At 59.0% G+C, this 16,344-nt stretch overlaps 1 protein-coding gene across 6 annotated transcripts in view; it reads right to left on the bottom strand.

Annotated features, from left to right (window-relative positions):
• CHD3 (chromodomain helicase DNA binding protein 3) overlaps positions 1 to 16,344 on the bottom strand; it is a 60,585-nt gene that overhangs the window by 25,775 nt on the left and 18,466 nt on the right. For 3 of the 6 annotated variants that reach the window (XM_030546291.1, XM_030546294.1, XM_030546295.1), the window contains exons 4-12: positions 14,474 to 14,598; positions 7,433 to 7,671; positions 6,613 to 6,743; positions 5,482 to 5,629; positions 4,632 to 4,694; positions 3,205 to 3,380; positions 1,250 to 1,483; positions 768 to 971; positions 234 to 445 (exon numbers count right to left, since the gene is read on the bottom strand). In XM_030546291.1, the coding sequence (XP_030402151.1) occupies positions 234 to 445; positions 768 to 971; positions 1,250 to 1,483; positions 3,205 to 3,380; positions 4,632 to 4,694; positions 5,482 to 5,629; positions 6,613 to 6,743; positions 7,433 to 7,671; positions 14,474 to 14,598 (1,532 nt within the window). The remainder of the gene's footprint in view (positions 1 to 233; positions 446 to 767; positions 972 to 1,249; positions 1,484 to 3,204; positions 3,381 to 4,631; positions 4,695 to 5,481; positions 5,630 to 6,612; positions 6,744 to 7,432; positions 7,672 to 14,473; positions 14,599 to 16,344) is intronic. The other 3 variants (XM_030546292.1, XM_030546296.1, XM_030546293.1) reach the window with 2 other exon arrangements.

Genomic DNA, 16,344 nt, shown 5'->3' with positions numbered 1-16,344 from the left:
GCGCGGGGGGAGGCGGGGACACCCGGGGCAGCGCGGGGGGAGGCGGGGACACCCGGGGCAGCGCGGGGGGCAGGCGGGGACACCCAGGGCAGTGCAGAGGGTAGATGGGGGACACCCGGGGCAGCATGGGAGGTAGACGGGGGACACCCGGGGCAGCGCGGGGGGAAGGTGGGACACCCGGGGCAGCGCGGGGGGCCGGCGAGGCAGCACGGGGGGCCGGCGGGGGGCCCCACCTGTGGTTGATGACGCGGTGAATGGCCATCCACTCGGGCTTGATGCCGTAGCGGTAGAAGCGCTCCTCCATCTGGGCGTAGAGCGGGTCCTTGCTCTTCCGCTTCTCGCTCTTGCCGTCGTCCTCGCCGGAGCCGTAGTCCAGCGGGGGCGGCTCGTCCATGTCGTTCTTGCGCTGGTAGTTGCGGTACATCACCAGGTGGAAGATCTCCAGCTGGGCCGGGAGAGGGAAGGGGGTGAGGCGCTCGGGCCCGGGGGCAGGTACCGGGGCTCTGTGTGCACCCCCATGCGCCCCAACACCCCCCAGCCCACCCTGCGCCCTCATACCACCCACACCCCAGTACCCCCCACACCTCCATGCGCCCCAACACCTCCCAGCCCATCCCGTGCCCCTCTACACCCTCATGCACCACCACACAATCCCATGCGCCCCCCAGCCCACCCCCATGCACCACCACACACCCCCCATGCGCTCCCCATCCCCCCTGTGCCCCCACACACCCCCAGCCCCCCCACGCCACCCCCCAGAGAAGTACCTGCAGCTCCTTGGCCCAGGAGCAGTGCCAGTAGGACTGGCCGACCCACTTGACGAAGAACTCCCGCTCCGAGCGCCCCTGCAGCGCCTTGGGCGAGGGCTCGTCCGGGGCGGCGTCGGGCGGCCGGGGCACCAGCACGGGCGGGGGCGGCTCCCCCCAGCGCCAGTGCAGGATCTTCTGGACCCGGCCCTTCAGCACGGGGCACTGCGGAGGGGACGGAGGGAGAGTCAGGCCCGCCGCGTTCCCCCTCACCCCAACGCCCACCCGGGCACCAGCTCCCCCCAATCCCCACAGGGCCTGCTGTTCCCTTGCGCTCTGGGCAGGACTCCACTTCCTGTCCTAAAAAGGCCCGGTTAGGTTTGGTCACCCTCCCTCAGAACAGCTGGTACGCCCCACCCCAGAGGTGGCCGCATCTCAGTCCCGGGCAAGGGGTCCTTGTGTAACAGGGAGCGGAGCGGGGCCGGCCCGCCCGGGCGCCCTACCGTGCAGCGGGGGCAGAGCCATTCGCCGTTGGGGATCTCGGGCAGCGGTGGGTTGAGGCAGTGGATGTGGTAGGAGGAGATGCAGGCGTCACAGCAGAGCAGCTCCCCGCCGTCCTTGCAGACCCGGCAGTACTCCATGTGGTCGTCCTCCTCCTCCTTCTCGCCTTCCTCCTCCAGCTCTTCCTCGTACTCCTCGTCTTCCTCCTTGGCTTCCCACTGCACCCCCTCCTTCTCCTGCGGGGGGCGGGGGGCAGCCGGTGAGACAGGCGAGGCCGAGAGAGCGCGAGCCACACGCAGGCGCCCGGCAGGGACCCAGCACCGGGCAGGGACCTGACACCAGGCGTGGGCCTAGGCACCCGGGTAGGGACCCACCACCAGGCAGGGACCCGACACCAGGCGTGGGCCCAGGCGCCCAGCGGGACGCACACCCGGGCAGGGACCCACCACCGGGCAGGCACCCGACACCAGGCGTGGGCCCAGGCACCCGGGTAGGGACCCACCACCAGGCAGGGACCCGACACCAGGCGTGGGCCCAGGCACCCGGGTAGGGACCCACCACCGGGCAGGGACCTGACACCAGGTGTGGGCCCAGGTGCCCAGCGGGACGCACGCCCGGGCAGGGACCCGACACCAGGCAGGGACCTGACACCAGGCAGGGACCTGACACCAGGCGTGGGCCTAGGCACCCGGGTAGGGACCCACCACCAGGCAGGGACCCGACACCAGGCGTGGGCCCAGGAACCCAGCGGGACGCACGCCCGGGCAGGGACCCGACACCAGGCAGGGACCTGACACCAGGTGTGGGCCCAGGTGCCCAGCGGGACGCACGCCCGGGCAGGGACCCGACACCAGGCGTGGGCCCAGGAGCCCAGCGGGACGCACGCCCGGGCAGGGACCCGACACCAGGCGTGGGCCCAGGAGCCCAGCGGGACGCACGCCCGGGCAGGCACCCGACACCAGGCGTGGGCCCAGGAGCCCAGCGGGACGCACGCCCGGGCAGGGACCCGACACCAGGCGTGGGCCCAGGAGCCCAGCGGGATGCACGCCCGGGCAGGGACCCGACACCAGGCGTGGGCCCAGGAGCCCAGCGGGACGCATGCCCGGGCAGGGACCCGACACCAGGCGTGGGCCCAGGAGCCCAGCGGGACGCATGCCCGGGCAGGGACCCGACACCAGGCGTGGGCCCAGGAGCCCAGCGGGACGCATGCCCGGGCAGGGACCCGACACCAGGCGTGGGCCCAGGAGCCCAGCGGGACGCATGCCCGGGCAGGGACCCGACACCAGGCGTGGGCCCAGGAGCCCAGCGGGACGCACGCCCGGGCAGGGACCTGACACCAGGCGTGGGCCGAGGAGCCCAGCGGGACGCATGCCCGGGCAGGGACCCGACACCAGGCGTGGGCCCAGGTGCCCAGTGGGACGCACGCCCGGGCAGGGACCCGACACCAGGCGTGGGCCCAGGAGCCCAGCGGGACGCACGCCCGGGCAGGGACCCGACACCAGGCGTGGGCCCAGGAGCCCAGCGGGACGCACGCCCGGGCAGGGACCCGACACCAGGCGTGGGCCCAGGAGCCCAGCGGGACGCATGCCCGGGCAGGGACCCGACACCAGGCGTGGGCCGAGGAGCCCAGCGGGACGCATGCCCGGGCAGGGACCCGACACCAGGCGTGGGCCCAGGTGCCCAGTGGGACGCACGCCCGGGCAGAAATCACTAGCTTCTCTCAGAGAAAGCCAGACTCTCTTCTCTACAAATTCGAGCAGCCTGCCCAGGGAAACCGAGTCAGGCCAGCCGGCTTGTCAGCAGCCGCCAGCCATATGGGGCCGTGCCAGGCGTCCAAACGCCCCAGGCCCTCCTGGGAAAGGCGGCAGGGGTCTCTACGGGGCACAGGGACGGTACCTAGGCGGGCAGGGGGGCAGGGAGCGAGGGGAGCAGCCAGGAAGGAACAGGGGCGGCTTACACAGTGGGGACAACTCCATTTGCCCTCCGGCGCCTTGTCGAGTTCGGGGTCCAGACACACGAGGTGGTAGGCCCTGGGGCAGGTGTCGCAGAGGATGATCTCGCCGCCCTGCTGACACACCTCGCAGTAGTCCTGGTGGTCCGTCTCGTAGCCGTCCACCTCCTCCTCGACGGGCACTGGCAGGGGAGGCAAGAGCAGACGCTGCAGAAGGCGGCGCCCCGACCCCACGGGGACGCGCCGTTCCCGCAAGCCAGGAAACGGATTTCCCATCCCGCAGAGACCTCGGCGAGGTCAGGATCCCCACCCCAGCCATCCTGTCTCGGGCCAGGCCGCAAAGCTCCAAAGTTCCCCAATGGTTGCGGGCTGAGCAAACTTTCTCTTTTCCCCACGTCGGGTCAGAAACAATCTCTTTGGTGAATTTCTAAAGCTTTGGTTTCAATTTCGAACCAAAGAACTGAAACCACAGTTTCCAGATTTCTCCTGTCCCAGGAATATTTCTGAGAGTTTAAGTTTTTTTTTTCTTGCCTTGAATTGGGACGAAAACTTGACCTCTCATAAAACCAGTCGGGAACTGAACAATCAGAATTTTTTTCCCCATTTCGGGACGATCCAAATGATTCATTTGGAGAATCTCATAACGGTTCGCTTCAATCACGAGCTCTTTTTTCCCCCCGGCTTAATTCGCTCAGATTTCTGAACAAAAAGTTGTTTCCGACTGGAGCTTTTCATTTCGATGGTTTCAAACCCCCCTGCCTTGGGATTGTGTTCGAGTCGGAAAAATTCCCCAAGCCCGACCTGTTCTGAACGCTTTTGGATTTCACAAATCGGCACTTTCCGGTAACGAAGAAATGATTCATCCAAAGATTCCCGCTCAGGTCTACTGTCTGTACTAGGAGCAGAGGAAGTCTGGCAGGATGGAGGACATGGGAATCCTGCGCTCTACCCCTTGCTGCGCCACTGCTCAGCTGCGTTAAGTCACTTCCTCTGTGCCTCAGTTTCCCCACTTAGCCTCTATCTAGTCAGGGTTTCTCTACATGCTAATTAACTAAAAATAATAATAATAATTAATAAAAAAACCCAATGTGAAGTGTGAAATTTACCAAAACAAGCTAGAAACCCACTGAACTGGGACACAGGAGAACTGGGTTTTGTTCCCAGCTTGGCACTGGGCAATTTGCCGCCTCGTGCCGCAGTTTCCCTTTCTCTGAACGGACATAATGACACCGATCTCCTGTGGAAAGCACTTTGAGATCTGCTGTTGGAAAGCGCTCGGTAAGAGTTCAAGTCGGTTATTATAGGGACTAGAGACGCTCTAGTTCAACCACTCGAATTCCTTCACGGAAGCATCCCCCAGGAGGTCAGACAAGATACCATAATCCCTTCCCCAGCCTTGGAACAGACCGTCAGGGCCGGGGGCAGCCTCTCACCATGCATCTGCGCAGCGGCCAGCACCACGGGCCCCCGATCCTGGATTGGGATTGCGGAGATCGCTGTAACACAATAACGATCAGAGATTGCATCACTGTCGTACCCCCAGGCTGGCTCAGAACGGGGCAGGGGCCTTTCTGTTTTAAGGCGTGACGGAAGATGCTACCTGACCCCCTCAGAAAGCTCATGCCCTGAAGCATGGAAGTGAATGGCCGACCTCCCAGCTCGCCTACCTTGGGGTCCTGGACTGACACCTGTCAAGTATTTGAATACTGAGCATATCACAAGCCGGGGCGAGCTACATCTTAGGGACTGCTGCCCTGGGGTCAGACCATCTAGCCTGGTCTCCCGGCTCACCCCCTGGCACGCCGGCTCTGACCCCTGGACCCAACTAGCCCAGTACCCCGGCTCAACCCTGGGGCGCTGGCTCTGACCCCTGAGCCCAACTAGCCCAGTACCCTGGCTCACCCCCTGGCACGCTGGCTCTGACCCCCGGGTCCAACTAGCCCAGTACCCTGGCTCACTGGCTCTGACCCCCGGGCCCAGCTAGCCTGATCTGGTACCCTACAAGCCCCTCTTCTGCAAGCCGGTGACAGCTGGAGCATCTCTCAATTAATTTCAGTCATTTCAATGGACATATCTGCTCCACCCCCTGGGGAAGAGCTCCTCCCACTCCAAGAAGCCCTGCCCTTTTATAAAAGCTCCACCCACTCCAAGAAGCCCCACCCATTTACAAAAGCTCCTCCCACTGCAAGAAGCCCCACCCCTTTAAGAAAGCCCCTCCCACCCCAAGAAGCCCCACCCCTGGCCTGAAAGCTCCTCCTGCCCAGCTGCCAGGGCCACCCTCACCCTTCTTCCTTTTCCGGCCGGGCCGGCCCCGCTTGAGTTTCTTGACCCGCCCCGAGCTGTCGGACCGCACCGAGGAGCTGTGGACGCTGGAGTTGTCCACGTCAGACTCCTCCTCCATCTCGCCCACCTCGTCGCTCTGAAACACATGCTGCACATAACCAGAGCGGCCCTCGTTAGGAGGGGCTCGGCCAGAGGCGCAAACGGGGGCGGGGTGGGGAAACGTGGACGGAAGGCAGGCCACTATTCGCACCAAGGAGGCTTTTCCCAGTCTCTTGGGCCAGCGCTCGCCTGGGAACGTTCTTAAAGCTGTGTCTGAAGGCTGCGTGTACGTGCCTCGGTTTCCCCCAGGTGTTACCGAAAGCCGGGAGGGCCGGGCAGCGGATCGTGACGGAGGGGTGGCTGCAGGAAGCACTGAAGTCGAGTGGGCTTCTTGCCCCGGTGACACTGTGCCCGCAGGGGAGACGCTGCCCCCAAGTCCCGCCTGCCTCGGTGACGCCGCGGTACAGCCCACATCGCAGTGAAAAACCCACCCCTGGTTTCAGAGCCTGGGTCAACCCGACTCAAAACTGCAGCGCAGAAAGACCCTCTCCCCACATGGCACATTTCTAAGCCCTCCCCCTCATCCGGTGCTTCCAATCCCATGGGCTTGGTTTTCAGAAGCCGAGAGCCTGTGCAGAATAACCATGAAGCCGGAGAGGGAACTTCATAGCCACGCGGGGACAAACCCAGCAGCCAAGCAGACACCTGAAGGGATACGTCTACACGGGGCACCCAGACTCGGACTCAGCTTCGAGCCACGGCCCCCCTGTTCCGGTCACACACAAACCTGCCGGACTCGGGTCTCGGCGAGCTCTCGGGACGTAGGACCCCGCTGGGGCGTGACGTGGGTGCCCTAAATCCCAGCCTGGTTATTTTGAGGCGTGGATGTGAGCCAGGGAGAGCCGGGTCCAGCCCCGGTTCACAATGCAGTGCGGACGAGGCTGCTCGGCTGTTCGCTGCTCGCGATGAGGGGGAAAAACCCACCGGATTTCGTGAGACTTGGGGCCCCTGCGTGACCTCCCAGGCCCCACCTCCGGCTCCCCCCACGCCCACGGCCCCCAGGGAGGGTGGCCAGAAAGGGGCGTGTCTTACCGAGGTGCTTTTCTTCCGCTTCCCCCCGATCATGCCCAGCTTGATCTTCAGGGGAGCCATCCTCTTGCCTTTCATCTTCCTCCTCATCTCCGGCACGCGAGGGCTCTTGCTCCGCCGTTTGTGACCCGGCCCTTTTGTCAAAGAAAGCGAGATGGAGCAAAGGCTCCAAATCCACCACCTGGACAGGCATGGCCGGCCTCCTGCCCCAGAAGGGGAAACTGAGGCACGGGGAAGGGACAGGCCCTAGGTCACAAGGCAGGCAGCTGGGGAGAGAACCCAGAAGTCCTAGCCCCCAGCCCCACTGCTCTGACCCACCAGCCCCTACTCTCCTCCCAGAGCCGGGGAGAGAACCCAGGCGTCCTGCCTCCCAGCCCCCCTGCTCTAACCACCAGCCCCCACTCCCCTCCCAGAGCCGGGGAGAGAACCCAGGAGTCCAAGTGAGTGGGGAGGGGAATGAGACACAGGGCCTTTCCTCTCCCGGCCCTGGTGCATCATGGGAACTGTAGTTCCGGGTGCCCCACACAGTTATTGTCCTCTATAGCCCAAGGCACCTGGTCAGACTACATATCCCATGATGCACCATGGTCTTCGAGGAGGGGTGCATCATGGGCATTGTAGTGGTGGGTACTTGATGCGTCCCTTCCCCTCTGTAGTCCGGGGTCGCTGGTGGGACTACATCCCCCATAATGCTCTCCCATGGTCTTGCGGGAGAAGCAGTGTGTCATAGTCCCTGGCCCTGGTGCATCATGGGAGATGTAGTCCAACCCTCCCTCCCTCCCCCCCACAGGAGAGAAGCGAGATGGGAGCCCGGGCGACTCACCTTTGCCTTCTTTGGTTTTGGCTTTGCGGATGGGAGGGGGCTGCGGCTCGGCAGCCACGGCAGAGACGGCGGCCGACACCTGCTCGGCCACGGCCGCCGCCGCCGCTGCGGCCGCCGCCGCCACGGCCGCCGCCGAGCCCTTGAAGGGGTTGTTGGCGCTGAACTCCCGCCACTTGGCGCCCAGGATGGTCATCATCTTGGACATGGGGATCTTGGGGTTCTTTTTGGCAATGAGAGGCCTGCGCGGCACGAGACAAAACGGGGGGCGGTGAGCGCGGTGCCGGCCGGGCCTTTGGGAGCAGAGTCCCCCCTCCCGCCCCAGAGCTGAGCACCCCCCACCCCCCGCAGGCTGCCTGCCACGAGCAGCGGCATGGGTCACCCCACTGCTGTGCCCAGAGTTCCCGGGGGGTGCTCGACCCCTGCGCCGCCCTGCTTCCTGAAGCCAAGGGAGACGTTCCGGATTTACACCGGCATCAAAGGAAGCAGAGTCTGACCCTACAGCGGCTTTAGGCTGCTGTTGTCTGACGTTGTTCTGCATCGCCTTTAAATCAAGCTGGGTTTTCTTTTGGAAAGGTTCCCTGCAGTTCAACCACGCCTCTTGGGCTGAAAGCAGGAATCACTGGGGCAGATTCTGCCACCTAGGCAGGCGAGACCAGACGATCGGGCTAACCCAGCACCCGCCACCAAGCGCAGTGCCGCAGCCGGTTGAGTAACCGCCATCCCAGCTGGCACAGCCGCTTCTGCCCCGCATGGGTCACCCGTGGAATAATCCGTGATCCGAGCGAGCGCATCTCTTTCCTCCCTGGCCTAGCAAGTTCAGCGTTTCCGGTCACTCGCCAGCAAAATAGCACCCAAAGATGCTAAGACTTTATGATCATAAACATATTTCCGAGTTCATAAAGCAGCCAGAGCCTGCACCGGTACTAATCTGCACCAGTACAGGCTTTGCTCGACGCACTGCTCATTGGTACTCCTGGAAACAGGCCCAGAGAAAGGTCCCAGGTGTCAGCAACCCCCAGACCTCCAAATTCCCAGTCGGGGAGACCCACGGGAAGCCACCGGAGCTTGTAAGTTAGCAAACTGTTGCCTCAACTGTGGAGTTGTATCGCGACAGAACCCAGACGCCCCAAATCATGGTGGGAACCCGACGGGGCCAGGTCACGGGAAGGCAGCGGCGGGGGCCAGTGAATGGGGGACCGATTGGGACGCAAGATGCCTGGGTTCTGGTCCCAGCTCTGTGACTTCGAGAGAAGCCCTGCCCCACTCTGTGCCTCGATTTCCCCTCCCACTCCTTTGTTTTGCCTATTTAGGTTGTAAGCACTTTGGGTCAGAGACGGTTCTTTCTCGCTACGTGTCTGTGCAGCACCCTGCACCCCAGGGACCCTGATCTCGGTCACCGGGGCAGGCGGGTGTGTCTGTTCAGTGCCTGGCACAACAGGGAAGAAGGATGTTCTTTGTTCTTTTATGTCTGAATAATTTACCACCCTGCCTCCTAATGCACTAGTTAAGTGGCGCAAAGCACATTAGTCAGAGATAATGGGGCCGTCGTCATATGTGAAGCCCCACTAGAGAGATGGGTCAGATATCAGATAAAACACTGACATCTCTCCAAACCTACTTGGAATAGGAGGGGCCCTTAGACGAACGCTGGGCAAAAATTTTCAGCCAAAAAGCCTCCCCTCCCTGCCCCCGCCACAGAGTTGGCGTCACCGATTAATGTTTTGTGGATTGTTGTCGGTTTCAGCGAATTGTTCGCATCTAGGGAAAAGAAATGACCCGAAATTCCAAATGATCCCAAAGGTTTCATTTAGATGGACGGCCCACACCCGGTCAGCATGGTGCTCTGTCCCGCTGTAGTGGGATACACAGAGAGGCTGAGGTGTTGCTACACCATGGGTCATGGTGTTTGATGCAGAAGTCCCAGGTTCAATCCCTGTTGCCCACACTAAGACATTTATGTGATCTCATCAGACAGGACAAAGTGCATAAACACAAATAGAGAGGATGAAATTTCCCTTCTGGGCAGGTATCTAATCGTGGTTTTATTGCATCTGAAACATGCAATACTGGCCAATGTCAAGGCTCATAGGGCTAAACCAAAGGAGCAATTAAATATCCCTCTATGCAGTGAGAGTTGAAACAACAGGAGGTCAACGCCCAAAGCAATGCCAGCAAAAAATAAGAGTGTTTCCATGGGATTTATTTGGTTGTAGTGTGCGTGGGAGAGAGAGCATGACAGCAAGAGAAAGGCATAGAATATCAGTGTTGGAAAGGACTGCAGCAGGTCATCTAGTCCAACCCCCTGCTCAAAGGGAAACCAATCCCCAGACAGATTTTTGCCCCAGATTCCTAACTGGCCCCTCAAAGATTGAACTCACAACCCCATGTTTGGCAGGCCAATGCTCATACCACTGAGCTATCCCTCCCCCCTAAAGAACACAGCTCCTGTGACTTCCCAGTCCAGCAACCTACCCACTAGACCATGCAGCCATGTCCTAGGAGGAGGTCAAGGGACAGAGGGCTGGCTAGAAAGGCAGGCTTCCAAGGCCAGACGGGACCATTGAGATCACCTGATGTCTCGCATAACACACGCCACAGGACTTCCAGTCTGAACTGGGATAGATCTCGGGGGGGGGGAAAGGGGGGAAATCCTGATTTAAAATTTAAGACTGTGAGTTGGTGGATATTCATGGTAAACGAACAGGACGGCACCTAACAGGATATCTGACTTCTATCAGGCATTTCTCCTCCGAATGGAAACAACTATCTGGGTTTTAAGAGGGGCAACACCCCCCTCTCTTTGTGACACACTTTTTGCACTGTAGCACACACATCATCTGTAGTCCCCTCCTCATTAGACAAACACCCGTCAGGGATGGTCTAGATAATACTTCCTCCCGCCATGAGTGCAGGGGACTGAACCAGATGAGCTCCCGAGATCCTGTCTATGATTCTGGTCAGAACTGCGGCACAATCCTGTTTATAAAGGATCAGTTCTGAGGCGCGCCCCATATTTACAGCTCACGCCGAGGGATCGTTACACGGCGACTGTTCCACGCTGCCAGGCTGGAGGCCTGCATCTCGTTTTGGGCTTTAACAGCCAGGTGGCCAAACTGGAGAGAATCCAGAGAAGAGCAACAACAAAAAATGCTCAGGGCTTTAGAAAAAACGTGACCTATGCGGAATCCCAGGCACCGCTACAGGCTGGGGACCGACTGGCTAAGCGGCCGTTCTGCAGAAGAGGACCTGGGGGTTACAGTGGATGAGAAGCTGGATATGAGTCAGCAGGGTGCCCTTGTTGCCACGAAGGCCAAAGGCCTATTGGGCTGTATTAGTAAGAGCATTGCCAGTAGATCGAGGGAAGTGATTATTCCTGTCCATTTGGTATTGTTGAGGCCACAACTGGAGTTTTGAGTCCAGTTTTGGGCCCCCCACTACAGAAGGGATGTGGACAAATTGGAGAGAGTCCAGCCGAGGGCAACGAAAATGATCAGGGGGCTGGAGCACATGACTTATGAGGAGAGGCTGAGGGGACTGGGATTATTTAGTCTGCAGAAGAGAAGAGTGAGGGGGGATTTGATAGCAGCCTTCAACTATCTGAAGGGGGATCCAAAGAGGATGGAGCTCGGTTGTTCTCAGTGGTGACAGATGACAGAACAAGGAGCGATGGTCTCAAGTTGCAGTGGGGGAGGTCTAGGTTGGATATTAGGAAACACTATTTCACTAGGAGGGTGGGGAAGCACTGGAATGGGTTCCCTAGGCAGGTGGTCGAACCTCCTTCCTCAGAGGTTTTTAAGGTCCGGTTTGACAAAGCCCTGGCTGGGATGATTGAGTTGGGGATTGGTCCTGCTTTGAGCAGGGGGTTGGACTAGATACCTCCTGAGGTCCCTTCAAACCCTGATATTCTATGATTCACAAACACAGCCTGCGGATATAAAGTGGACAACTGCAGATTTGCAGGGCTTTATACATAAAAAGCACAAGCGACGTCAGTACAAACGAAAATGTCATACGATGGCGCCTTTATATACTGCTCTATGGACTATATGCACAATATTTATATTCCAGCCGACTTCGTTTATAACGATATGGTGAAAATGAGATTGTAAGCACGTTTTCAGTCGTAGTGCGCTGTGACACTTTGGTATGTTTATGTCGGATTTTGTACGCAAGTTGTTTTTAAGTGAGGTGAAACTTGAGGGGGTATGCAAGGCAAATCAGATTCCTGCAAGGGACACCATAGTCTGGAAGGGTGTCGGGAAGAGAAGGCTGAGGGGGGATTCGGTCGCGGTCTTCAAAGCCGTAACACGGTTGTTATAAAAAGGACAGGGACCAACTGTTCTGCATGTCCACCCACAGTGAACTGGCCTCGTGGAGGCCAGACCTCTTGAGACCCCTTCCAGCCAACTCATGGTAAGAGCTGATTTGGCAAATCAGACACCAGGTGGCGCTCCCAGTCCAGCTACAGCCTCCGGGAGTAGGGAAAAAGGCCACGGCTTGTGGGATATTCCGGTTCGGGCCCTAGAGGCAAACAGTCCCGGCAGGATTTTTCCATGCCGAGTGGTGGGGGTCCTTTGCAAAGGAGCAGGACGAATATTATCCCTGTTTTACAAACAGGGAAACCGAGGCACGGGGGAGGTGGGCAGAACCCAGATTTCCTACCTCCCGGCCTATGCCGCCTCCCACCCCTGGCTGGGAGTGGGAAGCTGTGGGGTGGTCCCCAGTAGTCAGAGCCTCAGCCAATCCTCCTCTGAAGTGGATCCAATCGGGTCCCTTCCTCAGCAGCGCAAAGGATGCTGGGTGCAAAGAATGGGGCTGGTGAAACGCGACCACTAGCAGGGGAGCCATTTCGGTGGCATTGCTCCCCCCCCCCCCCCCCAAAAAAAAACCCTATCCCGGATACAGAGATGGTAGCTCCAAAGACCTGAAGGGATCCCTGCAACCATCTACTCAGATGCTATCCCAGGGCTGCTCCTCCGATCCCTGGGCCCGGGGGAGGACCAAAGCGACACAGCTGAAAGGAGCCGATAGACACCCAACTCACTCCAAAGGCCTGCAGGAAGACAGGCCGGAGAGGAGACCCCACCGATGGAAAACACCGAGAAGTCGGCTCCAGGCTGAGTGCTTCTGCTATTTGGGGAACCAGATCCAAGGGCTAATTAGGCGACTACCGACGCCTTTAATTCCTCCCGGGAACCTGCTGGCAGCCGGCACGGCTCCCGTCGCTCCAGGCCTGGAATTCCACTTGAAGAGACTTGGCGCTGGCTCGGGTTTTCTGGGAGGGCTGGAGGTGTTCGCTCTCCGTGGCCAGGACGGCTGCAGGCCGTGCTGTCCGCTTGCCAGGCAGTAAGGAAGCCTTCTTGGCCGCAGTTCCTCCCTGGCAAGACTAGGATCTGACTCCAGCCCCCTAGCCGGCTGACACAAACTCTCTCGCTCAAGGGCGCCAGTGTGAACCCTGCCAGCTCTGCTGGCCGCTACCCACGGTGTTCTCCTGGGCTTCTTGGGGCTCCGCCAGCGGGCGCTCAGCCCAGGTCCGCACGGATCTCCGGGCTCCCATACCAGCTCAGTCAGGCATGATGGGGGCGGGCTGCTGGGGCGTCATCGGGGTAATGACGGCATGGCAGTGCTCGTGTCTCCTGGCTGATCCGCATCCAGGCCCGGCACAGCGGGCTGGAGAGTGACGGGCGTCAGCAGAGGAAAGACCTCAGCTGGGGTCAATGGGCGTCGGAGTCAATGGGGCCAGGTCCCAGCTGGGGGTCAATCAGCCCTGGCCCCACTGACACACGTTATCAGTCTTCTTGGGGTTCCTTCTCCCCAAACACCTGGTGCTTCTGAGCGCTGGGGGGCTGAGACCGAATCCACTTCCTCCTCCCGCTTCAGGATCTGCTGGCGGCAGCTGCAGCCAAGGGGGCTGGGGCAGAGGGAGACGGCGACGGCTTGGTCCAGGCAGGGGGCATATTTCAGGGATCGGGGGAGCCTTTTCATCCTCCTCCTCCCCAGCCACAGGGCAGGCAGATCTGGGGCAGCACCCAAGGCCAGAACAGAGACTCTTTAGAGCAGCTCCATGCGCCCCCATTAGGCATTCCTAATGAGCTCACGAGCTCAGCGCTGCCCAGAACACCCACCCTGCCCGAACCGAGATTGGGGCCTCGTCGCGCCGGGCGCTGCCCAGAACTCCCACCCTGCCCCAACTAAGATCGGGGCTCTGTCGTGCCAGGCGCTGCCCAGAACCCCCACCCTGCCCCGACCGAGATTGGGGCCTAGTCGCGCCAGGCGCTGCCCAGAACCCCCACCCAGCCCCGACCGAGATTGGGGCCTCGTCACACTGGGCGCTGCCCAAAACCCCCATCCTGCCCCGAGCTTCCCAGAACCCCCACCGTGTCCCGACTGAGACTGGGGCCTCGTCACACTGGGCGCTGCCCAAAACCCCCATCCTGCCCCGACTGAGACTGGGGCCTCGTCACACTGGGCGCTGCCCAAAACCCCCATCCTGCCCCGACTGAGACTGGGGCCTCGTCACACTGGGCACTGCCCAAACCCCCCACCCTGCCCCGACCGAGATTGGGGCCTCGTCACACTGGGCGCTGCCCAGAACCCCCACCCAGCCCCGACCGAGATTGGGGCCTCGTCGCGCCGAGCGCTGCCCAGAACCCCCACCCTGCCCCGACCGAGATCGGGGCCCCGTCGTGCTGGGCACTGCCCAAAACCTCCACCCTGCCCCGACTGAGATCGGGGCCATGTTGCGCCGAGCGCTGCCCAGAACCCCCACCCTGCCCCGACCGAGATCGGGGCCCCGTCGTGCTGGGCACTGCCCAAAACCTCCACCCTGCCCCGACTGAGATCGGGGCCATGTCGCGCCGAGCGCTGCCCAGAACCACCACCCTGCCCCACCGAACGGGTAGGAGGGGAGACGGAGACCCAGAGAGGGAACCCACCTGAGGTCACATGACAGGGCAGGGGCATGTCCTGATTCTTAGCTGCCGCCCACTGTCCAGCCTACAGCCTGATTCAATGGGAAACCCGCAGACTCCAGGATCTTACCTCATGAACTGGCTGAAGGCTTTGTAGTTGGTGAGTGTGTGATAATCCTCCTCGGAGAATACATGGTCCACGTCTTCCAGCCCCCAGGTCATGAGCAGCTGGGCCGAGGATTTCTGCTCTACCTGCTGAACAAGCCAAACGCTCCCCGTTAGCCAGCTGGGGGGTGTTGCCGGGGATCCTATCCAAAGGGGAGGACACACCCCTGCCCTCCCAGTGGGAGGCTTCCCAGGATTGGTGCATGGAGAGGAAGCCCGAGGGACCACCACAGATGCATCCTAAAGACCCTAATCCTGAGAGATCTTCCAGTCTCCTACATCCCTGCTAGAGACAGGATATAATGGAGCGTCCACATTGAATTGCCAAGGATCCAGTAATTAGCAGCAAAATTGAGTCATAGCATTCACGGCCAGAAGGTTCTACCAAATCATGCAGCACGGCCTCCTGTCTAGCGACTGGCCATCCACACACTAAACCTAACAAGAACTTTCTCAGTTTTCCGGTTCATGGGCAAATCTTCGAATGAGGGGACGGGAGAACCACGATGGGCTTGGAGCAAAAATAAAGTTTTTCAAAATACTCGGCATCTCCAAAAAAAACCAAAACACAACGTCCAACAGTTTGGGGTCGAATGCAACTTTTTGCTCACCCGGAAATGAAATGATTGGTTTTGATTTCAATCAGGTTTCATTTTATTTTTTTTTAATAAAATGAAGGGAAATTTTGAAAGTTGTTTCGAAGAAAACAAAAATCAAACATTTCGTTTGCAAACTTTTTTTTTTCCCTCAAAACATTTTGGATTTTTTCAGAGTAAAACAACAGGAAAGGAAGAAATAGAAAATCGCTTTCAACTGAAAAAATCGAAATGTTTCATTTCGGTTTTCAGCACTATTTACCTTTTCTGTTCAATAAAATTACACCTCTACCCTGATATAACGCTGTCCTCGGGAGCCAAAAAATCTTACCGCGTTATAGGTGAAACTGCGTTATATCGAATTTGCTTTGATCTGCTGGAGTGCACAGCCCCGGCTCCTGGAGCACTGCTTTACCGCGTTATATCAGATTTGTGTTAGAGCGGGTTGCATTATATCGGGCTAGAGGTGTATTAGATGAAAAGTCGTTTAGAAACAGTCTGAATTTTTCAGTATTCCCCCCCCACCAGGGGTTTTTTGTTTGTTACTTCACTTGGGGACCAAAACTATTTCACAAAACAGATGCAAATTTGTTAAATGTTTTGGTGCCGCTGAATCTATATTTTTCAAACACTCCCAATTTTTTCCACATGAAAAACTTCCCACTGGAATCTGTGATTTTGTCAAAACTGACTAAATGCTTCATTTCTCCCAAGTCCGGAAAATCAAAATGAGAAATTTCACTTCATTTTTTGGCAGAACAGATGGGGATTAATTGAGGCTGGAGCGCCGAGGCAGAATTATACCCATCAGAGGAAGGGAGGGTCAGGAACGGCCTCCCAGCGCCAAGGGAGACAGCTGAATGAGTCTGAAGACGAAACTTGCCCAGTGTCTGATCGGGGGCGTGCCGTAGCCGACACAAACTTGGGGACTTGGGTTTCCTGCCTGTCCTAGGTCACAACTAAAAAAAGGTTGTTTCATTGATGTTTTCCATTTTCAGATTTCCCATTTTGGGGAGCAGGTTCTTCCCACTTTTTCTCAGGGAGAAGGTTAATCAAAAGGTGAAAGAAGGAAAACCCCCAAAAATCCCAAAGCTGAAAATCCAAACAAACTATTTTCAATTAAAATGAAAAAAAAGTGGTTTTGAAAGAAAAATTCTCACCAAAACCACAACATTTTGCTGGTGAAAAATTTGGGATTTCCCAATTCCATCCATTTGCCCTGCACCTTCTCCAACAGAAC

Source organism: Gopherus evgoodei, unplaced genomic scaffold, assembly GCF_007399415.2.
Source record: "Gopherus evgoodei ecotype Sinaloan lineage unplaced genomic scaffold, rGopEvg1_v1.p scaffold_43_arrow_ctg1, whole genome shotgun sequence".
Lineage (NCBI taxonomy): Eukaryota > Metazoa > Chordata > Testudines > Testudinidae > Gopherus > Gopherus evgoodei.
This window is presented reverse-complemented; position numbering and strand designations above follow the sequence as displayed.